General features: G+C 47.4%; 1 protein-coding gene across 2 annotated transcripts in view; it reads right to left on the bottom strand.

Moving 5' to 3' along the window:
• Nucleotides 1-6,509, bottom strand: part of KCNH2 (potassium voltage-gated channel subfamily H member 2) — a 58,374-nt gene extending 51,865 nt beyond the window's left edge. The window contains exons 1-2 of one of the 2 annotated variants that reach the window (XM_043968185.1): nucleotides 5,963-6,509; nucleotides 1,799-2,029 (exon numbers count right to left, since the gene is read on the bottom strand). In XM_043968185.1, coding sequence (XP_043824120.1) covers nucleotides 1,799-2,029; nucleotides 5,963-6,038 — 307 coding nt within the window. In that variant the 5' untranslated portion in view covers nucleotides 6,039-6,509. Of the gene's footprint in view, nucleotides 1-1,798; nucleotides 2,030-5,962 lie in introns of those variants that run through there. The other variant, XM_043968186.1, reaches the window with a different exon arrangement.
• Nucleotides 6,510-27,225: the final 20,716 nt, after the last annotated feature.

Genomic DNA, 27,225 nt, shown 5'->3' with positions numbered 1-27,225 from the left:
CAATATTGATACTGACAAGATATCAATTGCTCCATGTACCACTCTGCTACTGGCTCGGATCAAATTCAATGGAAACAACATTGGATTTGGAATCAAGAGGACCTCAGTTCAAGGTCTTCCACTTACTAGCTCTATTAAGATCCTCTCTGGGGGCGGCTAGGTGGCACAGTGGATAAAGTACCGGCCCTGGATTCAGGAGTACCTGAGTTCAAATCCGGCCTCAGACACTTGACACTTACTAGCTGTGTGACCCTGAGCAAGTCACTTAACCCCCATTGCCCCGCAAAAAAAAAAAAAAAAAAAGATCCTCTCTGAAACCCAGTCTCCTAATCTAGAAAATGAGGGAGATAGAACAACCAGATGATCTCAAAGGTCCTAGGATCCCAACTTTCTAAATCCTATGACCTTGCATGACAAGTATCTACAAAATCAAATACACTAACATGGGTTTGATCGTGGAAATGGTCACATCAAATCATAACCATAACAGTGCTTTAAGGTTGGCAAAGTTTTATATATGTGTGTGTGTGTGTGTGTGTATACACAATATAATAAGAATCTTAGGATTGTTGTAAGCATAAACTGAGATATATATATATAATTATTATTATTATTATCCCCATGTTACAGATAAAACTGAGGCAGAGAAAAGTTAAATGATTTGCCCATCGTCATACAGCTAATAAGTATCTGAGGCAAGATTTGAACTCAGGTCTTCCTAACCCTGAGTCCAGCACTCTCCCTCCACCTCAGCCCCTAGCTTTGTACATATACAAGTAACCACACAGGTAGAACCATCCCTACAAGGGCACGAGCCCAGAGAAAAGCACGGTGCATGAAGTCTCTCGTCTCCTTTGTGTGTTTATACAGACAGCAGGTTAAAATGCAGACCAAGGGCCACCTCAAATAGGAAAAGAAGTTGTGCAAGCTGAGAAGTATCCACTTGGATATGGTGCGTGATACATAGTAATAAAATGCTTGTTGCTGGATTGTTGGAGGAAGGCTAAAAGTTCCATGTGTGCATGGGAGCTTCTGTGGCAGCTCTCCTTCCAACCTGCCTTCTCCTCCCCCTGTCACAACCCAACACCTGTCACTACCTAGCCCACACAGCAGTCCCAGGATAAAGCCATACACAAGACTTTGACGGCCACCACCACAGCCTGGCTGCAGACTGGAAAGATCTCTTTTTCCCCAACCCAGACCCACACGCTGTTTATCTGGTCTCCGGAAGTAAAGAGCAGCTAAGTCTGGAAGCTGTAACTGAGCAAAGACACCTGGTGCCGGAGTGGACAGGGCCCCAGCACTAGGGCAAGATGAAGATGCAGACACTGGGGTTAGGGGAGGAAATCTGGGGCTTTTGTGGGGGAGAGGCTGAAGACTGAAGGTGGGGTGGCACAATGGAGAGGAATCCAATGCACCCCTTCCTCTCCTTCAGTGACATTGTCCCCAGGCTCTCGATGGAGAGAAGAGCTAGGAAGTGCTAGGGGCCTAACCAGATGTCACCGCCCAGCCCCTAGTCCTGAATTGTAAAGTTCCCACAGCTGCCCAAAGTACAAATGAAATTGAAAGTTGGGGAGAAGGAAGGACCTAGTTCTAAAGAAACTCTTCTCCTACCTTAAACCAGGGGCACAAAGCAGCCCTGCTAGTGGAACATGATCTTATCCTCTCCTGTACCCCCAAGAGTGACAACCCAACTCCCCGTCCAGATCACGACATAAGGTGCAATCTAGCTTCTTCCTGATCCCCCCAAGTCCCATCCTGCCCACCCTACCCTCACATCCCCTGCCGTGCTCCTCACCATCCTTCCGGTAGAAAGCAATCTCCACCTTGCGCTCCTCGGCCCCCAGCAGAGCCTGAGCAATCTGGGCAGCAGCCCGGCGCTGGGTCCTCGGGCCATGCAGGAAGTCACAGGTGCAGGGCCGCTGCATCACCTCTGCCCGAGAATAGCCACACAGTTCACAGAAGCCATCATTGCAGTAGATGACAGCACAGTTTTCCACCCGGGCGTTAGCAATGATGAACTTTCGGCCTGGGTTGAAAAAAGAAGAACATGAAGGAGCCGGAAGAGGAAGCGGGGATGCCTAATCCCCTGTAGAAACCCTTGTCCCCTTCCCAAGACTCATTCACACAACAGAAACTCTGCCTGTGGAGGAATTGTAGAAGAGGTGATATGGGATGGTAGAAAGAGAGCACTGAATTTGGGGTCAGAAGAACTGGGCCCTATTACTTAGCACCTGTATGACTGTGGGCAAGTCACTTCCCTTACGGGGGCCTCAGATTCCTCATGTGAATCCTCATCATGGAAAGAGATACTCTCTAGGGTTCCACCCCGCTCTGACATCCGATAATCCATTCCTAAACATTCTGTCTCAGGAGGTAAAACTCTCCAAAATTCCCTTTTGTGGGGAGAGAAGAAGAAGGGACACACGGTCACCTAGATACAGAGACCCTTCCCAAGCATCCCTTAGAAACAGGGGCTCTGGGAGTCGTAGTGGCCAGTGCCGTCAGCCCTAAAGGGCCCGGTCCTTGCTGTCCCCCTGACCGCCTGTGCCCACAGGTTGGCACCACAGCTTCTCTGGGCAGCAAGCCAATCTCTCCACCCCCTCCTGCTCCTCACCCTGGGCTGAGGCCAGCCTGGGCGGGTGTTAGCAACGTGTGTCAGCAGTCGCGTCAAAGGCATAAACATCAGGCTGGAGATGACCACGAGAGGATGCCCCCCACCCCAGCCCAAGAAGCTGCGCTTCATCCACCACCCATCCCTCCCAGCCTGCCAGCTTGGAAAGGGGAGATGAGCAGCAGCCCTTTTCCTCCCACTGCCCACTTTTGGGCTGAATGGTTCCTGCTTCTTCCTACCCACTCCTCACTATTCGGACAGCAGCACTGCAGCTCTAGGAGGCATCCATTTCCTCAGGGATTCCCTCACAGCAAAGGCAACTCCCACCAGGGATCCCCAAACTCTCCCTCTGCAGACGCTGGGCCCTTCCTACTGAAGCCCACTCACTGAGCACTACCAGTCCTCCCTCAAACAGGCGGACATGGCAAACCACTCCCCCCCCCCCCCCCGCCTCATCAAGAACTAACACACGAAAGAAGTCAAATCTGAGATAGGGGAATGGCTAAAGCTTGAGATTAAAGGGAATATTAAGACCTGGGAGAAACCATGAGCTCATAGGCAGGGGGGGAGTGGGGTGGGCATCGAAGTGAGCCTCAGGATTGGATCCCTAGGAGTTACAAGAGCACAAATAATAAGGCTGGTATAAAGCAATGGAAAGGAATGGAGGGAGGGGTGAGGAAGGGCCCTGTCAAGGTCAGCTTGGCCCACAGGGAGCCAGAGCAGGCATACAGGCTGTTCCTCTAGGGACTATTTGGGGGGTACTTTCCAAAACCTGGGCTTCCCACCATGGAAGGGAAGTCCTTTTGGGCCAGTTCCAGCTAGGGACCTGTCACACACATTACACCACCTCCACCCCTGGAAAAGCCAGGCTGGTCAGAGAAAAGGATAGCCTAGTATCCCTGGAGGTGCCAGGGAAGACGCACTCAGGGATAAGTGCTTTTTATAAACAGAGGTTTCCGGCCAAGACAGTCTTTAATGCTAAGTGTGCTGCATAAAGGGCTTTCTCCCTTTCTCCCTGCCTGCCCCCCCTCCCCAGTCAGCCTTGAGGACAGACCCTGGTTGTTCCCCCTCTCAACCCTGTAGAAGTGCCACTCCCCCCTCCCATCCCACTCCTAATTATGGCCCTGGAATGAGGCAGTGAGAGCTCTTCCCTAGCAGCAAACCCCAATGTCCACCAGTTCATCCTTTCCCATGGCATAGATTCTAATTGTTCCCAGAAGATCAGCCCAAAGGAGACTACCTAGTTCCTGGACCTGACAGGGATTCTTTTTCCCTTAAGGCTACCCTGCTCTCTTACCTCCAAGGGGCCTATTCCTATCAGAGCTGGAGTAACTTTGAGTCAGTTTCCCCATTTGTCTTCATTTCCTTCCCTTCCTCTCTCCTCCTTTCTCCTCAGTGTCAGGGTCCAGTCCTATCTCAAGGATCTCAATGTCTCATCTAAGGACCCCTGGGTCCATCCCTGGCTCAGTCAAGGCCCAGTGGAAAAGCAAAACAGGGATGGGAATACCCAGTACCAGCTATCCACTGCACAGTCAAAAACGGTTCCCAGAACAAGGAGAGGGCTGGGAGTTTCCATTACCCGTTTCTTCCCTCCTAGAAGGAACCTCAAATCACCTATCCAAACTCCAATTTACAAGGAAAAAAGCTAAAACTCAGAGAGGTGACATAACTTTCCCAATGTCACACAGCTAGTTTCAGGGTTGTTGTTTGCAATGATTTGAGCCCTACTCACTTCTAAAAAGGATCTGAGGCAGACACACAGCTGGTTACTGGCAGAGCAGGAATTAAAACCCAGGTCTCCTGCCTTCCGGTCCAGTACCTTTCTCTGCTCTTCTTACAAAAGGGAAAGCTCTCCAAACCTGCCCCCGAACTGTTGCCCTCCACCAAAACCCCTCTTTCCTCCACCCAGAGATCATCCTGTTCCTTTATCTCTGGGCAATGCTTCTTTTCCCCTCCCTGCCCCCATCGCTGAAGGACAGACACCCCCGCTGTTACAAGCACTCAGTGTGCCTGTCCTGCCCTCCTTGCAGGGTCATGAGCAAAGAATGTCATACTCTCCCAGTTGTTCTCACTGTCACAGGTTTTCACACCAATGCTATCAGTGGCACATGTGCGTCCACACAAACACACGGATTTTGGGGTGAAGTCTCTTCTTACCAGCAAGACGTCCCCCCAGACACACATCTCCCCTTCCCTTCACCACCCCAGCTCGGGCCCCCAGAAAACAGGATGGTGTGTATATTTCAAAGTCAGCTCTACATCATCTGTGTGTGTGTTTCTCTGTCTCTGTCTCTATCTCTCTGTGTGTGTCTCTCATTCACACACACACACACACACACACACACACACACCTCTCACACACCACCAAGTAGGCACACCTCCCTTCAAGACCCAGGATCTCACACTATCCCCTCCCAGCCCAATCTTGTCCCGAGTACTAATGCTCACATGATAACTGGAGGGCAAGCACCCTAATCCCTCCCAGGAAAGCTGTTGTGCCTGACAAACCTAGCATGGTCTGTGAGTGGGCCTTGAACACCAACGTACTACACGTTCAGGGTTACATACATAGCTCCTGCACACCCTGGATATCGTTCTTCACTCAATACACTTGGTGCCTCACACTCACCCACATGCAATACAGAAAGGATCCCTAAATATTCCAGGTCATTTTCCTTTACCCACTCTCAGGGTTGCTTACATTTTGTATACTCAGCTACACACTCAGTATAATGAGATCATATCTATGGTCCCTGAACACCAGGAGGCTCTCACACCTGCACACAGAGGTATACATCCTTTACACTAAGGGTTACACACAACACACACAGAATCAATACCTCTCCCTCTCCCCCCCCCCCACACACACACCATCACCACCACACACAGACCTAGATATACATCCCACAGGTTTAGAATCATACATAAGAAGCCCCCAGCACTACAGATCTCTCACATAATCAGATTGTGCACAGTTAAGTTCTCTCACGGCACTCTTGGGGTCACACACAGTTCTCAACCGGGGAAAGACACACAACCCTTACCCCACCCCCCACACATATGCGGCTTTGCACCAAACTTGGCACACATCCAATCCCATCCTCTTGTTCTCCAACCAAAGCCCCCTCCTAGCTGGCATAGCCTTCTGCCCCCATTTTACACATTTCCTTGCACACTCCCTAATGTACACCTCGGGCACGCCCCCCTACATCCCCCATCCACACTCTAGCACCCCCTCGCACAATCCGGGGCCACGGCCCCCCTCCCCCCGCCCAACCTCTCCTCACATACACAGCATCGGAGCCCCCTCAGCGCGCCCCCGCCCTATCCCGCCCACCCCGCACTCACTCTGGCCCTCAAACTTGCGAATGATGGTGTCCAGGAAGGTATTCTGCGGCGCGACGTGGCCCCTCCGGACCGGCATCCTGAGCCCATGGGGCGGGCCGGGCGGGGCCGGCGCTGCGGCTCCTCGGCCCCCTGCACCCTACCCCACCCCTAGCCGGCCCGGCCCGGCCCCGGACACCAAGCTGCGGGCGGCCCGGCCCGGCCCGGCCCGGGCTCAGGGTTCGGGCGCCCTTCGCCCAAGCCAAGGACGGGCTGGGCGAGGCCGGGTCTCCGAGCGTGTGGCGGGGGCCCAGTCTAGAGCCGCCCGGGCTCCCGAGGCCAACCCGCACGCACGCACACCTGTCCGCTCCCGGCGGCCGCCCGCCCGCCCGCCTTGCCCGCCCCGCAGCAGGAGCCCGCCCTGCTTCCCCACTGTGTGGCCCGGCGTGGAGGGCACCCCAGCTCCCGGCAGGCTACACGGACAGCGGGCTCCCGCGCTGGAGGAGCCGATGGCTTGAGGCTGCGGCTCAGGCTGCTGCTCCGGACTTGGAGGGGTTAACGTGCTGCGCCCCCCCACACACACCCTCCACCTCCCTCCTCAATCCCCCACCCTCGCCTCTCCTCCCGCCGCACGCCCGCAACTCCCATTGGCTGAGCCAGGCGGAGCGCTCCCCCCGCCACCTCCCATCGCCACCAGCCCCGCTCCCTCCCCTCGCCATACTTAGGAACCCCGGAGACTCAGTGCGCAGGGAAAGGGGGAGGAGACCCGCGAACTGGGAGGACTAGGGGACAGGTGCGAGAAGATCGCCACATGCTGCGGGGTCCTGGGCCTGGGCTGGGGGTGGGGCAATCGAGGGGGATGGTGAGGGAACTGGCTTAAAGGGCATAGGAAGCTGAACCAAGCGGGTCTCTACTTGTTTGTGGTGCTGAACACATAGTAGGGACTGAATAAATAATAATGATTTGAAGGGCCAGAGGAAAAGGTTATGGAGAGAATCCAGAGAGAAGGAGCTAGGGTCGATCGAATAACCGTGGAGGTGAAATTAGGACCAAAAGCTGTCCGAAGGTATCAGCGTCTTGGAGAACAGGAGCCTTGTTTGAGGGTTAGTGTCTCAAGAGAAGGGCTAAAGGAGTAGATGTCCTGGCCTTCCCCTCCACCTCAACAGTGGCCCTTCTGACCCCAAGAGGCACAGAACGGAGTACACCCAGAGACTGCTGTCATCAAAGGCCTACCGGACGCAGAGCAGTGATGGGGGCAGGGACAGAGTCCAACTGACCGAGGTAGCAGCCCAGGGAAATAATAGATAAGGGGAGAATGGATCTGGTTTAAAGAATGGCGTTCCAATTGGCGAACGCATCTGCCTGCCCGCCCCTGACTCCGTCCTGGGAGTAGCGTAGGACTGAACCTCACGTCTGTATCTTCACCAATACCCCCTGCCTCGGGGCCCCAGTAGTGGCCCAGCCCAGAGGGAGAACCCCAGGCTCCCTCTCTTCTCTCAAGCCCCTCCCCCTAAGCCAGCCAGCTGGTTCCCTCCAGCTGCAGCTCCCTTATTTAGGCAAGGAGGCAGGGAGGATGCTGAAGGGCAGAATGTCTGCATGCCTGGCCTGTGGTCTGAGTGGGGGGCTGTCAAAGTGGGAAGGCATGCTGGCCACTACACTGGCTAGAGCAGGGGGCCCTGATGGAGGGCCAGAGCATGGTAAGACTGGAGTGTTGACAGCTGAGCAGAGTTGGGGGGGGAGGAGCCAGCAGCTGAGGACATCCAGGCCCCCTCCCCTAGAGCAGAGATCCGGAACCTGTCTGGGATGGATGGGGCCATGTGGGGGACCCTGAGGACTTGCAGCTGCCTCTGTCCTTGGAAAGAGAGGGCCAAAGGACAAAGGGAGCCCCAGATCCCAAAATTCCCATCTAGTCACCAGGCAGGACTGCATTGAGAAGAAAGGGGGAGGCATGAAGGAGAAAAGCCTAGAAAGAAGTAATTACGAGTACCCTTTTCCAGGCTCTCTCCCCACCACATCACCCTTTGAGACTAGTGGTTTAGGGAGACTGAAATGGAATGAAGAGGGAGAAGGAAGGTCTAGCCAACTAGTGCTTTAAAAAAAAAAAAAGATTCAAATTGTTCTCTTCACTGCCCTGAAAATGCATATATAGAGGGATTGCACACACACACACACACACACACACACACACACACACACACACACGACACATGAAACCCTCCCACTTCAGGTTGCCTTTTGCCCTTTTGTGACTTCCTGTTCCTTCCAAAGCGACTCTTGATGATCTTTTAAACCTCATTTCACCCATATGAAGGGAACAGAGGTGGAGGAGAGTTCACAGTGTGAAGTGTCAACATCATCCCATTAGAGCCAGTCTGAATCCTAAAGCCAAACTGAGAGTGGGTAAGGAAAGGATAGGCAACTAAATCAAGACTTCAGTTTATTGAAATCCCTCTCTTTCCAGGCCTGTGGAGAGATTGAGAGAGAAACCACTCCCCCTTGTACTAGAGGGTGGTAATGGGAAGAGAAAAATGCTGCCTCAAGCAGGAGGAAAAGGTTTTAGAGCCTTGACTAGTTCCTAAGGGACCTGAGGAGAGAGAGAATCAGGCACTAAGGACAAGGTAGAAACTAATTTACAATGAGACTTCCTGCCCCCCTCACCCCTTGAAATGTGACAGCCAGGACACCTCCATCTCTTCTCCCAAAAAGAGGCAGAGAAACCCTGCTCTAATGCTGATCCCCTAGAAATGCGCTGGACAAAGAAAACTGAAAGGACACTTGCAGGGAAATTGTTCTGCCCCCAAACCAGGTTAGAAAAAGACCCCTTGCCTTAGAATCTAAGGAGATGGGGAAGGTGGAGGGAGAGGGAAGAAGAACCAAAGACAGAGAGAACCAGAGGCAAAGAAAAAGCTTCCACCATAACTCCAGATACTTTTGCTCAGAAGAGCCGGAGGGCCTCTCCTGCTGGCCTCCCCCGCAGACATGGCCTAAGGCCATAGGATAATACCAGCCTGTCCCAAGAGACACCTTCCCTGGGACACAATCTAACTGACACCAGAGGATGAAGAGAAACAGATGGTTTTTATTGAGACACCTTTCCCCTCCCATTCCTCTACCAACTTCCTCCCATCTTGCCTGGTCCCAGGTTGTTGTTATCGTTCAATCATCCTTCAGTCATGTCTGACTCTTTGTGACCCCATTTTTTGGTTTTGGTTTTTTTGGTTTTTGGTTTTGTTGTGTGGTTTGTTTTCTTTTTGGTGAAGCAATAAGGATTAAGTGACTTGCCCAAGGTCATACAGCTAGTAAATGTCAAGTGTCTGAGGCTAGATTTGAACTCAGGTCCTCCTGAATCCAAGGTCGGTGCTTTATCCACTGTGCCACCTAGCTACCCCTATGACCCCATTTTCTTGACAGAGATATGGATTGGTTGGCCATTTCTTTCTCCAGCTCATTTTACAGATGAGGGAACAGAGGCAAAAAGAGTTATGTGACTTGCCCTGGGTCATGGCTAATAAGTGTCTGGATTCAGGAAGATGAGTCTTCCTGACTCTAGGCCCAGCACTCTATCCATTTGGCTACCTAGTTTCCCAGGTAAAGATGTGGACCAAATCTTAATTCTAAAGAATAGAAAGGGGATGAGAAAAAACATGTATTTAAGCCTCAACACATATTCTCCCTTACCTTGTCTATAATGGAAGAAAGTTATAAGGAAGGAAATGTTCCTCCCCCAGCTGCCTCCAAAAAGAGGTAGATGAGCAGTGAAGTCCTATGCCACAGAGTGATTATAACAAGAACTACCTCCAAGCCACCAAAAAATAAAAAATCTAAAGAGACTAAGAAAGAAGCCATCCCTGACACTGCCTTCACCTGAATCTTGACTACCCTGGGGGAGTGATGGGGAGAGGAGGGGAAAAAACACTGAGAAGCCTTCCCCTGTTCTTGGACCCCAAAGAAGAGAAGAGGAAGTCATACTGAAAACCCCCTGAAGAGAAGGAAAACAAATTACAGTCAGGGAGGATCCCCAGAGACGGTTACAGTCAGAGGGGAAGAACAAACACATGGTCAGGTGGGACTAGGAGAAACGGCATGCAGGGAAACTGATGCTCAAAAACCGTAAGGGAGGAAGAGATATAGCAATACCTCTATCCCAAATAACCCTAAAGTCTGAGGAGGGGATGAGACTGTACCTGAGGGATGATTCTCTGTACAACTCGATCTTGAAAAGAAAAAAATTAAGATGGGGGTAGGAAGGGGACAGAAACTGTCTACAATGCTCCCTAACAGCTGGAGTTCCTTAGACCCCAACCCTCATGTATATGGAGGTCAAGGACTCACTTTGCTTACTTTATTGCCTTTCCTTTAGTTTAATGGCTTGCATGCTGCTGCCTTCTACATTCCTTATTCCAGAATCAAACCCTGAGCCCAATCCCTTCAGGCTGACCTCTGTCACTCCTAGGCAGATCTCCTTGACTTGGTCATAGGACCACATGCTAATGGGGTCATAATTCATCTAGTTTCAACCCCTCGTTTTACTGATCCAGAAACTGAGGCCTAGAGAGGTTAAGTGAGTTGCCTCACTTCATATGGATAGCCCTAGACACAAAAACCCTGGCTTCCCAATTCATCAATCTCCTCAATTCCCATGACCTGTGCCCTCACTCCACCTCAACCACAAAGAGGAGTGGTCATCGATTCCTCTGTCTCTACTTACATCACAAACCACCTGGTTCATACCCTCATCACCTCTTTCCTGAACTATTACAATAGCTGCCTAATTATCTCCCTAACTCTGATCCATCCCTTCTCCAATCCATCTCCCACATAGAGCTGCCAAACGGATATTCTTAAAACAGATCTATGTTACTCTCCTCTTCAAAAAGGTCTTTGCGTAATTAAAGGTTATTTAAGCAAGTTTTTGTTTTTCCTCTGACCAAATGCTCTACTGCTAAAATAATGAAGAAACCCTGAACAGTGGTCAGGAAAAAGAGCACCCCGGTTCCATTTCGTCTGTTTTGTCTTGTTTTTAACCTTTCCTGTCTCAGTGTGTTGATTTAGAAAGAATAGTGGACTTAGGGGCAGCTAGGTGGCACAGTGGATAAAGCACCGGTCCTGGATTCAGAAAGACTTGAGTTCAAATCTGGTCTCAGACACTTGACACTTACTAGCTGTGTGACCCTGGGAAAGTCACTTGACCCTCATTGCCCTGCAAAAAAAAAAGAAAGAAAGAAAGAAAAGAATAGTGGACTTGGAGGCAGAAGGTCCGAATTCAAATTCCAATGCTGCACAACTTTGGGTAAGGCTTTTCCATCTCTTTGAGCTCAATTTCTTTATTTGGATGATGGGAATCATAATAACTTTTCACAGGTTATGAGGGAAATACAATGCTATATAAATGAGAGCTGTTATTACTCTGTCTGGCATAGTTTTTTGAGACTAAGGATTAGAGAGGTCTCCGATCTTTGGAGACAAGTAAAAAGGGTTTCAGAATGAGAACAATCAGTAAGTACTCACTGAGGAGCAGCTAGGTGACACAATGGATAAAGCACTGGCCCTGAATTCAGGAGGACCTGAGTTCAAATCTCGCCTCAGACACTTGACACTTATTAGCTGTGTGACCCTAGGCAAGTCACTTAACCCTCATTGCCCGCCCCAAAAAAATTAATAAATAAAAAATAAGTACTCATTGAGTCCCTGCTGTGGGCTTAACCCTATACTAGGGGGAGAAAGGGGGAGAGGAAAACACAGTCCCTGACATTCAGGAGTTCACAGTCTGAACTAAAAGACAAAAAAAAAAACCCTGAATATACATAGGACAGTTACAAAATAATTAAGTAAATAATAATGATAATTATTAAGTTACAAACTATGTGGTAACACTGATTGTAAGTACAATGAGAATTCAAAGAATGGAAAGAGAGAATGTCTTATTAAGACTAGAGAAGTCAAGGAAGTCTTTATGAAAGAAGGGGACCACTAAGGATAAGTAGGATTTGCAAAGAGGGGGAGGGAAGTCATCGATGCTGTAGAAACATCTTGAACTAAGTTAGGGAGGCAATAATAATCTCCTCCTCTACCCAAAGCAAGGTCCCAGTTAGCAAGCCAGGGTTAAACAGGCTCGGGAACAAGTTGTGAGACATACTATAGACTTTAATTTTCTGAGACATTAGACCCCCGTCTCCATCTGATTTAGTGACTGGAGTTGGACTCTCTGGAGACTTCAATAGGAGGGATATTTATGAGGGTCTGAAGCTATAAAGAATTAGGCCAGGAAAGTCAGCTAGTTCCAAAGGAAGTGGGGTGGGGTATGGTCAGGAAGGGCAGGAAGGTGTGCCAAGGCTGCAGGTTCCAGATTTGCTCCAGTTTGCTGCCTCTGTCCAAGGTTCTGAACACCCCATTCATGCCCAGTTGGGCAAGAAGCAAAGGGAAGGAATCTCAGGCCAGAAGGACCTGAGTCTTCAGTAGGGTAGAGTGAATTGGGAACACCACCCCAGACCCAACATTGGAGGGAAATTCTGCTTTTTGGAACTGGGCAAATGATTCAGCAAGGCTATGGCAAAGACAAAAAGAGGTAGTTCTACTAGCAGGTTCTAAAAAGTGAGCTGAAGTTACATAAAAATATATGTATGTGTGTGCATATACACAAAAATCACTTCAGTGATATATGTGTGTGTCACTTTCATCATCATTGTCACTATGGCAAATTAGGTTTCCTTTAAGCTGCCCTCTTCTCCTTCAAAGCTACCTCTGACATTCATTTTAACCCATTTTACCTATCTTTCCCATTAAAGTCCTTCTCCAATGCCTCATCATTATGTGGAGGTAACACTGAGTTCTCAAAAATGATCTCATTTGAGCACACATTCTAATATGCCTGGAGAAGCTTTGAGTATGCTTCTAAAGATGGACCCTGCATCTGTTCTGAGGGGCTCTTTACCACAAGTTAATCTTCTTTTTCTTTTCTTTTCTTTTTTTTTTTTTTGGTGACAGTAACTCATGAAAAGTATCAACTATAGTGTAGAAGGGACTGCAGTTTCTGTTTGTGGAGGTATTCATTATGCACACTGATGAAACCATGAGTTTTTGAAGTACTGGAACGGGTCACCAGTATAAACATTTGGAGGGAGGAAGGATAAGCACAGAGCGTGATTTTGATCAGGCTCCTAAACCCTGTAGGGTTGCACACATCTCTTCTTCCAAAAACAGTCTTATTGCTGACTCCCAGGCAATGTTATTTTGACTACACCAAATCAGGGAGCCAAGGTCTAGGCATACAAGAAACTGAAGAAGATGGGAAGAGGGTTCGAGTTCAATAGAATCAGAAACACAGTACCCAAGTGCACAGGGAGGTTGAAGGGTAGCTGCTGGGGGTCAAAGCTGGCTGTTAACCCCCTAGGATTATAGTTTGCTCCAGCTACTGTTCCTGCTGAAACCTGAGGCAGAACTCAAAGCTGAAACTTTACCTATAATTTACAATAACAGGGACAGGGGCACAAAAACAATCATCTGCCTCATGACTCAGTGAAGTCCTGGGTTCTCTATAACCAATGGTCAGGGGAAAGAGCTCCCAGGTCTACTGCGGCTGCCTCCATGAATTCATTAAGTAACCAATATATCAAGTATCATTAAGTGACTAAATATATCAAGCAAAGTCCTATGCATGGTATTGTAAGGGTCACAAAGAAGTAGGGCACCGTTTCCTTAAGGAGCTTATAGTTACACACATTCATGGCAAATTAAATTCTAATATGTCAAATTTGCCTAGATCTTCAAAATTTAAAAAGTCCTTTCTTCTTAACATCGCTGTGAAGGTTATTTTGGACATATTATTAAATTCATTTTACAGGCGATGCTACTGAGGCTCAGAAAGGTAACTGCACCCTAGATTCAGAGCTGGAAGAGTTCTCTGAGGCTTTCTAGTACAACCCCACTCATTTGACAGATGAGGAATCTGAAGACCACAAACCTAGGAAGTACCAGCGTTGGTGTTCATATCTATGACCAAGTCCTAGAATTTCATGGCTGGAAAGGACCCCAGAGTCATTCAGTACAGTTTGAACTTGAACATGAAATCCTTGCTACAGTGCCCTCTAACTTCAAAACCAGCACTCTTTTGACCACTGCTGTCTCCTCTAACAACCACTTAAAAGCTGTCACAAGACAGAAGATGACTAAAGTGTCAAATGAGTGGAAGACCCCAAATGCAATGAAGTCAAAGGAAATAGAAATCACTTTAGAGATAGAGTGCTCTAGGGGCAGCTAGGTGGCACAGTGGATAAAGCATGGACCCTGGATTCAGGAGGACCTGAGTTCAAATCCAGCCTCAGACACTTGACACTTACTAGCTGTGTGACGCTGGGCAAGTCACTTAACCCTCATTGCCACACACACGAGAGAGAGAGAGAGAGAGAGAGAGAGAGAGAGAGAGAGAGAGAGAGAGAGAGAGAGAGAGAGAGTGCTCTGAGATCATAAGATCATAGATTTAGAACTGGAAGAGAACTTAGAAGCCACCTGGCCCAACCCAACTTACAGATGAAGAAACTAAGGTACAAAGAGGTTTAGGGACTTTCACAGGGCCACACAGCTAGAGTGAATCAGGAAGTGACCCTAAGTCTCCCTAATTCCAAATTCCAGCTATTCTACCTTGCCTTAGGCTTCAGAGAGGAGGTAGAGCAGCTTGAGCAGAACCCTAAAGAACAATCAGGATTTGGCTAAACTGAAAGAGGTAAGGGAGTATTCTCAGAACTGCAGCCCAGCAGTGAGTCTTTTTTATGTGAGAGCTGGTGGAAATGTGTAGAATGGTAATAACACAATTAATACATTAATTACAAAAAAACTAACATTTATTTGACTTTTTAGGGTTTTCCATGTGCTTGCTACATATTACCATTTTTGATGCTCACAACCTTGTGAGGAAGGTGCTGCTATTATCCCTATCTTGCACATGAAGAAATTGAGACAGACTGTAAGTGACTTGACTAGGGTCACGTAGCTGGTGTCTAAGGTATGGTTTGAATTCTGTTCTTCCTTATTCTAAGTCTAGTGTTCTATCCAGTATGCCACATAGGGACCCCAAACCCACAGCATATATGCTTCGGATCCCAAAACCAAGACTCCTATTACATCTACTCCATTCTCTACCCCACCCCCCAACTCAAACACCAGTCTGCAGGGATAGGGAAATGAAATTCATTCAGCTAGTGCAATTCAGACAGCACCTGCTGGGTCTGACCACAGTTATCACTGATTTCCCCAATTCTATAACATGCTGTGTATGGAATCTGCATGAGAGGACACAGACCTCCAAGAACACTACTACCCATCCAAATGATGAGCCAAAGGGAGGAGAGTCAGCCCCCTCCCGACCAGCACCACTACCTCCCAGGCTACCTTTATCTCTCTCCTGCACACACAACCCTGCCCCTCCCCAAATTCTCTTTCTGTCACAACCAAGCATAGCCTGTTTTCCTCACACCACCGAGCCATCATTCACCAATTCCCTTCCTAGTCTCCTGTATCCTTAAATGCCCTGGAGAAACGTGTAGGGCTTTAGCTGCTCTTTGGATCACAGGATTTGTCCAAGAGAAGGCTCCCCTGCCCTGCACAAAACACTGCACTCCCTTCTGCTTTTGAGCACCACAATGCCATAATGCTCAAAAAAAGCAGTGCCCTGGGGGCAGCTATGTGGTAGTGGATAAAGCACTGGCCTTGGATTCAGGAGGACCTGAGTTCAAATTTGGCCCCAGACACTTGATGCTTACTAGCTGTGTGACCCTGGGCAAGTCACTTAACCCTCATTGCCCAGCAAAAACAAAAACAGGGCTCTGGATTTACAGTCCGAGGACCAGAGTTTGAATACTGCTTCTGCTGCTTATTACCTGAGTGGCTTTGAACTAACTACTTTACCTCCCTGGGCCACAAGTTCCTGGTCTGTAAAATGATTGTTAAAAGAGGTGATCTCTAAGTTCTCTTCCAACTCTACAGCATAGGACTTTTGCAAGCTAAGTTCTGGAAGGAAGTGGTGTTAGCCCAAAGTCATGAAGGGTTAGGTCCAAGCAGGAGTCCAGGAGGGCAACTGGGAAAGACCAGGACATCACTGTTAATACTACATACTTACCCCTGCTGCGTTTGTCGCACTGTGCTACATGCTGGGAACACAGGAGCATAGACGTGGTTCCTGCCCTCAAGGGCCTTATAGTCTAGGTTAAGAAATATATCATTGGGGCAGCTAGGTGGCGCAGTGGATAAAGCACCGGCCCTGCAGTCAGGAGTACCTGGGTTCGGATCCGGCCTCAGACACTTACCACTTACTAACTATGTGACCCTGGGCAAGTCACTTGACCCCAATTGCCTCACTAAAAAAAAAGAAAAGAAAAGAAAAGAAATATATCATGAAAAGGCAAAAATATAATATAAGCATTGGGAGGCACCTCGGAGGCTAAAGCCCTCATTCCCATGTCTTCTTGCCTAGAAATAAGGAAGGTTCTGTTTCACAATGCCCTAACCCACCGTCCCCCTTTTCTCCAATAGAAGCCCCTGGGAGGTGTGGGAGGGGGCTGTTTCCTGGCTAATTGCCCGGTGATGGTTGCTAAGGAGCTTCCCTGGCCAGCCGCACTTGATGCACAGCAAAAGCCCCATGCTCCCCGGAGGCCCTAGCACCAAGGCAACCACACCAGAAAACTGGGCCAACCTGAGGGAGGGAATGAAGAGGGTGGGGAGTGGGAAGGGCAGAGACAAGGGTGTGGGCAGGTAAAAGTAGGAAAGGGAGAATCTCTGACCTCAAAGCCTAAAACAACCCACCATCTGATACCTGGGAATAGAAATGTCTGCAGCCAAACATTCAGGTGGAGATCACAGCATTCACAGTTGGAAGGGATCTTAGAAATCATCTCATCTTAACAGATAAGGAAACCAAAGCCCAGAAAGGGGAAGGGTTTGGCCTACTACAGTCACGCAGGGGGTCAGTAACTGGAATTCAAATCCAGGTCCAAAGATTCTAGATTTAATGTTATTCACAGTATGCTGCCCAGCTGATCTGTCACTAGAGGGCCAATTAGAGGATACCTAGAGAACAATTTGGCCAGTCTCACGGAAACTTTTCATACCAGATAGTCTGATCTTAGGAAATGCCTATCTTTCCTTTTAGGATCCAGGGCTTATGCAACATTTAGTTTTCCTATGAAAGTGTTGCATGGGGGCAACTAGGTGGCGCCGTGGATAAAGTACTGGCCCTGGATTCAGGAGGGCCTGAGTTCAAATTTGACCTCAAACACTTGACACTAGCTGTGTGACCCTGGGCAAATCACTTAACCCTCGTTGCCAGAAAGAAAGAAAGAAAGGAAGGAAGGAAGGAAGGAAGGAAGGAAGGAAGGAAGGAAGGAAGGAAGGAAGGAAGGAAGGAAGGAAGGAAGGAAGGGAAGGAAGGAAGGAAGGAAGGAAGGAAGGAAGGAAGGAAGGAAGGAAGGAAGGAAGGAAGGAAGGAAGGAAGGAAGGAAGGAAGGAAGGAAAGGAAGGAAGGAAGGAAGGAAGGAAGGAAGGAAGGAAGGAAGGAAGGAAGGAAGGAAGGAAAGGAAAGGAAGGAAGGAAGGAAGGAAGGAAGGAAGGAAGGAAGGAAGGAAGGAAGGAAGGAAGGAAGGAAGGAAGGAAGGAAGGAAGGAAGGAAGGAAGGAAGGAAGGAAGGAAGGAAGGAAGAAAAGAAAGAAGAAAAAATGTTTCATAGGACAGCTAGGTGGCACAGTAGATAGAGCACTGGTCCTGGAGTCAGGAGGATCTGAGTTCAAATCTAGTTTCAGACACTTGACACTTACTGGCTATGTGATCCTGGGTAAGTCACTTAACCCTGATTGCCTCAAACATCCAGGGCTATCTCCAGTCATCCTGATGTAGATCTGGCCACTGGACCCAGATGACTCTGGAGGAAAGAGTGAGGCTTATGACTCTGCACAACCCTCCTTCACTCAAATCCAATTCACTGCAAGTCATGACATCACCTCCCAATGTCATGGTCCTCCTCGAGAACAAAGGACAAACAACAACAACAATGAAAGTGTTGCAGCATCCCTATGTAGGGGGCTCTGCATACAACCTAGCCCTAGAGGCAAGGAGACCCCAAGAGCAAAAGAATTAGTGAAGGCCAAAATCTCTCCTTCCCTCCCCTCTGTCCCCCTCCCTTTCACCACCAGCACACACAATCCTATAGAGAGCTGTTTCACCCAGACAGGACTCTGAGGGGAAAAAAACAAAACTCAAATGCCGCCTAAATCTCAGAAGAAATCAGAACTTGACCTTTTTAGGGGAGACCAGTCCCCAGGAGTCAGTCCTGGTCTGCTCACATCTCGACAAACCTTTCGGGGTTTCCCAAAGCTCTGTTGGCCCAAGGGGTGGGACTTAGAGCCCTGAAAGATTAATGACCTCAAATAATATTCATACAAGATTCAGGGGTCCCTAGGGTGTCACCAACCAGAGTAATCACCTGGTCCTGAATTTTCAGACCATATCATATAGTCCAGTGGGGGGAGGAGGAGACAACCTGCCGGGGAAAGAGGCAGTTCCACAGACTAAAATACAATTTGTTTCAGAATGTAAGACCCACCCCCTTCCCTCCTAAATCTCCTGTGACAGTCCGTCCCTGCTATGTACAATCTAGCATTGCGTCAGAGTGAAGTGTTAGACTCGAAGTCAGCAAGACCTATGTTCAAATTCCATCTCAGGCACTTTCTGGCTATGTGACTCTGCTGAAGCACTTTTTTTTTTTTTTTGGTGAGGCAATTGGGGTTAAGTGACTTGCCCAGGGTCACTAGTAAGTGTCAAGTGTCTGAGGCCGGATTTGAACTTAGATCCTCCTGACTCCAGGGCCGGTGCTTTATCCACCGCGCCACCTAGCTGCCCCTCTGCTGAAGCACTTTAAGCTCCCTGAGTCTCAGCTTCCTCACCTGTCCTTTCTGGTCTAACCCTAAGATCTATGATCTGAAAGTTTGTCATAAGCAGAAAATTGCTAGAGGAAAAGCCCTCACATGGACCAAGAGGTTTGATCTCTGGCAAAAGGGACATTTCCAGGGTCCCTGGAAGGCATTTGGCTGTGCCCGGGAGGCTTTTGCTGGGTCGCGGTGAAATCACGGTTTCCAGTTTTTCAACAAAACTCTCTAGCCTTCTACCGCCCCCTTGTGGATTTACTAAGAAGGGCCTGAGCTAGTCTGTGCTTCCCCTAGCTGTCGGGCCCTTTTCTGATCAACAAGGTCAACAAGGCCCGTGATTTGCCTCCTTTCCTTCGGCACCTTTTCCACACATTACTTCCGACCCCTCTCTCCAAACCCACCTTCCCCCCACCCCCCACCCCTCTCTGCTTCCTGGGAGTTTAGCAAACCTGCCCCATCCTCCTAACCAAGGGAAGAAAGGGGACCTGCTCAGAGGAAGGCCACCACCAGCTAAAGAAAGGGTTCCTGCTCCTCTTCTTCCTCCCCCCCTCCTCCCCCTCCTCCTCCTCCCCCCTCCTCCCCCTCCTCCTCCTCCCCCACCCCACTGCTCCCTATTTCCCTTCCCTCCTTTCCCCTCAGCTAGCCACCCCACCCGCCTTCGACACAGCCACAGGAAGGAAACGGCTCATAGAAAGGAGGGTGGGGCACTTCCAGCTCACACTGAAGGTCAGGGCTTAGACTGTAAGGATCTAGAGCCTTCCACTTCATCACCATCCCTACCCCACCCCACCCCCACCCCCGGGGGACCCAAGACCCAGGGCACCTTTCAGAGCCCAGTCATCCCTTGACTTCATCCCCTCCCCATCCCTTCCATACACTGGTTTCGGGAACCAAGAAGGGAAGAACTGTTAAAAGGCAGGAAGAGGGTGGGCAGAGCAGGGTCCAGACAAGGAATGGGAAATGAGAGTCACAGGATTTCATACTTGAACAGAAAAAAAAAATTATATATAGATAGATAGATAAATATATGTGTGTATGTATATCTGTGTGTGTATATATACACACAATATATATATACATCCACATATATACTCAATACACACATATATACATATATCTATATAATTTAGCCTAACCCCTTCATTTTTTCAGACGAGGAGCCTAAAGACCAGAGAATAAAGGGATTTGGTCAGTATCACAAAGGAAACGGACAACAGGGTCTGGATTGAAAGTGTTATGACCTATCTTACACACCTTTCTCCAAATCTTCGATTCTGTGACATTGGCCTCCTTGCGACTCCTCTGACAAGACACCCCGTCTCTTGACTCTGGGCATTTTCATCGACTTCTTTTAGCTTCTCTCAAGTACCAGCTAAAATGTCATCTGCGAGAAGGCTTTTCCATTCCATCTTAAGTCTAGTGCCTTCCCTCTGTATATTTCTATTTATCCTCTATATAGCTTATTTGTACATAGTTATTATTTGCATGTGATCTCCCTCATTGGATTATGAACTCCTCTAGGATAGGGATGATTGCGGATCTTTGTGTCCTTAGAATTTAGCACAGTCTGACACATCATCGGTGCCCCTACCCCCACACTATCCCTGAGGCCCCCAGACTGACTTCCTTCGTTGATTGAGATCACTGCTTTTGAAAGAATTGAAGGACTCAGAATTACAGGACTCAAAGGGCCCTTAGAAATCAAGGAATCCAAATCCCTCATTTTACAGATCAGGAAACTAAGGCCCTGAAGGGTCTCAGTTTTGCAGAGCTAGGTTTTGAACTAAGGTCATCAAAATCCAAATACAGTGCTTTTTCCACTAAGCCATACTTCCTGTAAGAATACTAGTCACTCTTTCTTCCCACATAGACCTGAATAAGCTGTGCTGGAGGATAAGGCAAGAATGGCTTCACAGAAATGAGAGTAGGCCAACCCCTAGAGGTATTTGGGAGGCGTGGACACTTCTGACTCCCAATAGCTATAATTCCATGATTATTGCTTAATTCCTTGGAGTCAAGAGAGTTTTTTGGTCTTTGAAGCATCTTTTAAAATTCAAATACCTCCAAGAGAAGTCACACCTCAAACCCATTATCAGCTAACACTTTAATTACCATTTAACACCTTTGCTGGGATTAGTTGGCAGCCCTGTGAGTATAATAAGTGAATGCTAGATAAGGTGTAGGGTCAGAGGCACTGAGACAGAGTAGGGTAGAGTACTTTGGGAGAAAGGAAAGGGATCCTAATCTGGAATGAGGGAGGGAGAAGGAGAGGACAGAGATAGCCAGGGAAGACTTGATCATTTCCTTCAGACCACCTGCCTCAATTTGGGACTATAGGAAAACTGGGAAGTCTTTTAGGTTTCATCTCTCTTGTTTTGTTTTGTTTCTTTCTGGCTTTTTTCTCTGTTTCATGATCAGACCCATAAAATGAAAAAAATTTTTAAATAAATAAAAAGATTAATCTGACAGCCATGTGCATAATGGACTGGAGAGACTGATACTATCTTAGCAGTCCAGGTATAAACATATATTGGTATGTAGTTAAGTGACTTGCCCAGGGTCACACAGCTAGTAAGTGTTAAGTGTCTGAGGCTGAATTTGAACTCAGGTCCTCCTGAATCCAGGGCCAGTGCTTTATCCACTACGCCACCTAGCTGCCCCACACATCAGTGTTTTAAGAACATACCAATAGGGGGACAGCTAGGTGGCGTAGTGGATAAAGCACTGGCCCTGGATTCAGGAGGACCTGAGTTCAAATCCAGCCTCAGACACTTAACACTTACTAGCTGTGTGACCCTGGGCAAGTCACTTAACCCCAATTGCCTCACTAAAAAAACAAAAATTTAAAAAAAAAACCACTGATGTGTTTATAACATTAGGTAGATAGATAGATAGATGATGGATGGATGGATGGATGGATAGGTAGATATGGTTAAACCTTGATTAAGTGGAGTGCTTGGGGAGATATTCTCAGAAATTTAATATTGTGGGTGTGATAGAGGGGTTCATGTGCACACAGGAAGGGTACAAATGGAAAGATACACCTGGAAAAAAACAATAACAGTGGAAGGAGGGAACACTCTGAATGTTATGTAAGTACATTGACCAAATTCTGTCCTGAAAAAAAGATGAGAAAATGTACCTCCCTACCTTCTTTGCAGAAGTGGGAAACAATGGATGAGAAGTATCACATCCTCGGTTGATGGGTTGATTAGGTTTCTCTCTCTCTCTCTCTCTCTCTCTCTCTCTCTCTCTCTCTCTCTCTCTCTCTCTCTCTCTCTTTCTCTCATAATGAATGACTCTCTGGCAAAGGGCGAGGGAGATATAAAAAAAATTTTAAAGGAAGTATGAGACTGATTAGTTTTCCTTTACACGTCTAATTATGTTACAATGTATTATTTCCGAATTTATATATTCTCTTTCCCCTTGTAAATAAACCCTGGAAAACCCACTCTCGCTTGAGGTCTGTATTGTGTGATAAACAGAGTTAAGGAGAGAAAGGGGAAGTTGATGCCACACTCAGATATCTTATGGCAGCATCAAGAGAGGAGAGAGGTAATTAGAGATCCTCTTGGGTATAAGCAAGAATATTTCTTTCCAAGGGAAAAGGGAATATCAATTCAAAACCAATACACCTGGGTAAGTTAATGAGAAGCGAGGCAAGATGAGATCATGGAAAAAGTCCTGGCCCTGCCACTTAACTGTGTGACCTTGGGCAAATCTGAACCTCAGTTTTCTCATGTTTGAAATGAAGGAGGTTGAACTAGGTAACATCTGATGCGTCAGCTTTAATGTCCAGTAAGTCTATGAGTGCCCATAAAAGATTCTAACCTGCTTAGTTGGAATGGCACTTGACAAAGTAGGAGTCCATGCCAAGGCACTTGGCCACATGAGCCCTAAAAAAAAGAATAACATCTTTCCATTACAGAGTACCCCTTATCAAAGTGTGCTCTGCAGAAAGAAGCACCCTCTTCCCAGTTTCATTCATCAGTTCTATGATCACAGGCTCACTCTTAGGAAATCAAGAAGCCTCCTCAGTAAAAGGTGGACTATTTGGACATTCAATTTACACATTCCTACTTCAATTAGCTCATTAGGCATTTCTTCTTCTTTCCTCCAAAGCTGAGGGATGAGTGAGTGGGAATCCACAAAGAGCAACCCCCTACCACTAAAGTGCTTCAGGTCACCTAGAGACAAAAACAATCTGACCTAACACCCACTTTATCCCCAAAGTTACTTCACAAAGGATAAACCTTTTTGCTCTTCTGCCTAAGCAGGGTCCTGCGGCTGTGGTACAATGAATGACTCATTGATGGCCAGAGCTCCTACACCATCATGGTTCAGAACATCAACAGTCATGGAAGGGGACTGTAGCGGAAGATGGAGAAGGTGTGGGCCTGAATGTGTACTGAACCCTGAACAAGTCTCTGTTGTGTTTTGTTCTTTAAACAAAATATACAACCCATACAGTCTCCTTTTCTTGGCAATGGCTTATCTCTCTTAAAGGCAGAATGTCACAAAACATCCTGGTTAAAACTTGGCCCCAGATCAGAGTTGAGAAAATGCACCTCCCTCACTTCGTAGCAGACGTGGGGTACTAAAAGTTTGGAATATCGAATATACTGTCAAGCACAGTTTGTTTCTTCAAAGATGATTCTTCTTCTACAAAATGGTGGGTGAAGGGAAGGAAGATGAAAAAGATGACAAAGAGAATGGATAACCTTCCAGCTCTAGATGTATGCCTTGTCTGGTTTCACCAAAGTGCTTTTTTTCTTCTTTCTCATAAAAGATGGCTTTGGATGGGGAGAGGAGGAAGAGATATGTTCAGAATGAAAGCGAAGATCCAGTTGCAATTGTGTAAACATACTAGTTAACTAAGAGTTGCAGCTAACTGAGAGGTCTGACTAGCGAGGAGGTTCTCTGTATATGTTATTAATGCTACATATATGCCCTGGGTCTACCCTGAGAACAGGAGTTTTTTTTTTTTTGCACGGCAATGAGAGTTAAGTGACTTGCCCAGGGTCACACAGCTAGTAAGTGTCAAGTGTCTGAGGCTGGATTTGAACTCAGGTCCTCCTGAATCCAAGGCCAGTGCTTTATCCACTGCGCCACCTAGCTGCCCTGAACAGGAGCTTTTTAAAGAAACAGATCATGAACAATCTGGCCCCACTTAGAAATCAGGGCGGGGGTTGCTAGTGTAGTACAACTTCTTTTTCTTTTTCTTTTTCTTTTTTTTTGGGGGGGGGTTAGTGAGGCAATTGGGGTTAAGTGACTTGCCCAGGGTCACACAGCTAGTAAGTGTTAAGTGTCTGAGGCTGGATTTGAACTCAGGTACTCCTGACTCCAGGGCCGGTGCTCTATCCACTTCGCCACCTAGCTGCCACCTAGCTGCCCCCTGTAGTACAACTTCTAATCAGAAGTCTTGGCTCTGCCTTTCACTACCTGTGTGACCTTGGGTAAGTCACAAAGCCTCCTGGTATATCATTTTCTGACCTATAAAATGGGAATAACAATAACATATGTGTAGTACTTTAAAGTTTTCAAAGCCTTTTCCATGTGTTATCTCATTTGATCCTCAAAATAATCCTGGTGGGGTAGTTGTTATACCCATAGAGGTTAAGTGACTTGCCCAAGGTCTCACAGCTAGTAAGTATTTGAGACAGAATTCAATATCTAATCTTCAAATTCCAGGTACAACATTCTATCCACTGTGCCACCTGGCTATACATTTAATAAGTTTGACATGAATCCAGGGCCCTCTAAACCTTAGGACACTATATTACTTTGAATTGTCATTCTCCAGACATATTCCCCTCTACCCTCTTAACTCAACATCAAACCCAATTGTCTCACTTGATACTAAACTCACTGGTTTAAACACCCCCAGATTAGCCCTTGCCCTTCAAATTAAAAAACCACAATTCCAAAGGACCAATGATGAAGCATCCTACTCTCCTCATGATTGAGAGGTGATGGACTCAAGGTGCAGAAGACGTGCATGTTCAGCCATTGCCAGTGTGAACATTTGCTCTGCTTAACTATACATATTTGTTACAAGGGGGTTGTTTTCCTTTTTTCTCCATGGTTTTTGGGGGAAGGGTGGAAGAAAAAAAGAAAAAGAGAAGAAAGGAAAAAAGGTCCCTAAAACTTTTAAATGTATAGAAGAGAATAGCAGAAAGTCCAGAAGGAAATATAGACAAGCAGGATAGCATTGAAAGCTACAATTTTGAATTGGTCCAGTTTTTCTGGAAAGCATTTTGGAACTGAGCCCCAAAGATTACTCAACTGTGCATTCCATTTGTCCCAGCAATACTCCTGTTTGACCTATGCTCCCAAGAGATAGAAGAAAGGGGGAGAGGGCCTATAGGTACAAAAATATTTGTAGGATGCACCTCATGACAGGGAGATGGTGGACTTGGGGGACAGGAGACACATTTTTTGGATGTGGCTGTATAGAAATTTGTTTTGTTTCACAATGCTTATTTGTTACAAAGGTTGCATTTTTTCTTTTTTTCCCTCAAGGAGTAAGGGAAAGGGAGGTAGAAGGGAAAGAAAAGATTTTTGTTAATTGTACAAAATAACTTTAAATTTTAAAAAGAAAGTTACATGTCTAATTCATCATATGCTTAAAAAGAAAAGCAAACTACATGCAATATGAAATATGTAGTTTTATTTACAACTTTTTCTGTTTTACTTTGCATATGAGAATACTCATTTGATTTGGTGTTTGTCATGTTCAGAATAAAAAATAAATAAAAATTTTGAAAATTGGTGTCCCCTTAAGTTCACCCACCTATAGTTCACCCTATCATTACTACTACTCTTTGACCTCCACTGGTTTTAAACAGTGCATCCAATAAAAATGTTTCTCTTTCCCTCTCCCAGACTAAAATCTCTTTTTTGTGTCCTTTTTTAAGGTTCTCTCTCTCTCTCTCTCTCTCTCTCTCTCTCTCTCTCTCTCTCTCTCTCTCTCTCTCTCGCTCTCTCTCTCTCTCTCTCTCTCTCTCTCTCTCTCTCTCTCTCTCTCTCTTTCTTCCCACATGTTTGAACAACAAAATAGACTGCCCCCTGAAGCTCCCTCAACTCAAATCTTTTCTCCAAATCCAAGGACTATGATGACCCCAGAACTACAAGTCCCTGTATGCCATGTTACTAGGGAAGCATCAAAATAGCCCCTATGGGCCACCATGTATTCTGGGAATTGTAGTCTATCTATATCATCCTGTTTCCGCCACTACTAAAGGGATTTTAGGTCTTCCCCAATGGGTAGTTTCCGACTCATCCTAATGTTGTTTCTATCTGCTGACCTTCTGCTCCCCTGAGACCACATGCGTCAGAGGCTGATGGGGTGGTGGTGTAGGGGAAGCTTCCTGCTTCTTTGTGTTCCCACCTTGATTCACAGGAGGTGGGGAGGAAGGGGGGAGTGCCAGGAAATTGGGGCTGGGAAGGGAAGGTGGGGTTTCACTAAGCCTAACTCGAGGGGCAGCATCCTTGAATGATTCTTTAGCCCCAGACTGAGCCAAGGACCACTGAGCTTCCATAATGCTACAGTCCCAAAGCCCCTAAAATAGTAAGTCTGAGCAAGGTAGTCAAGACAATGATGCTAGATCTCAATTCCCATCCAATGCCCTCATTCTATTTTACTTGCTGATAACCCTTATGCTCAGACCAACATCTTTGACCCTCTGCTTAATCAGGGCTGAGAAAAAAAGTAAGATCCACATTAAGGGGCAAATGCAGGCTAGTGAAGCAAGTCTGGGATCTAGAGTTCCTTTGGGTATGATTTTGGCCGTATCGTGTAACCACTCCGGGTCTTGGTTTTTATCATCCGTAAATGGAGAGTGTTGGATAAGATTATCTTCACGTTTCCTCCTGAATTGTTCAATCCTATGTTCCTAAGCTTCTGTCAAAGCTTGATTTCCATGTTCAAGGTCAGGAACTTGGTTATCTGATTCCTATCCCCAAATTAAGTCTATCTTTACGTCCCTGGGTCCTAGCTCTGACCCAGCATTCTGCTCGACACCATCCCCCCACCAGCACTACCACAAACACACCACCATCACCCTATGCTCAGTCCTTGTTCCAGCTCCCAAGGTCAGAACACCTGGGTTCCCACTTATCAGCCACCAAGGCTTCCAGGCTCCAAACGGAACCTCAGTGTCCGGGTCCCCCACCCCTCACCGTGGGTGTGGGGCCTGTGGCCTTTACTGCCTCCCAGCTGAGCTGTTCCTGTCCCATTGTGTATGGGGGCGGGGGTGGGGTGAGGATCTAACTGCCAACCCCCAGTTCCCCCCCCCAGGCCAGTCCCCTCCCCTCCATCCCCTCCCGGTTTCCTAAGGAAAAGGCCGGTCCTTAGCTCAGAGCTGCCAAGTCACAAAG

The sequence above is a fragment of the Dromiciops gliroides genome, chromosome 5 (genome assembly GCF_019393635.1).
Source record: "Dromiciops gliroides isolate mDroGli1 chromosome 5, mDroGli1.pri, whole genome shotgun sequence".
Classification (NCBI taxonomy): domain Eukaryota; kingdom Metazoa; phylum Chordata; class Mammalia; order Microbiotheria; family Microbiotheriidae; genus Dromiciops; species Dromiciops gliroides.
Note: the sequence above shows the minus strand (reverse complement) of the source record. Positions and strands in the feature narration are given on the sequence as shown.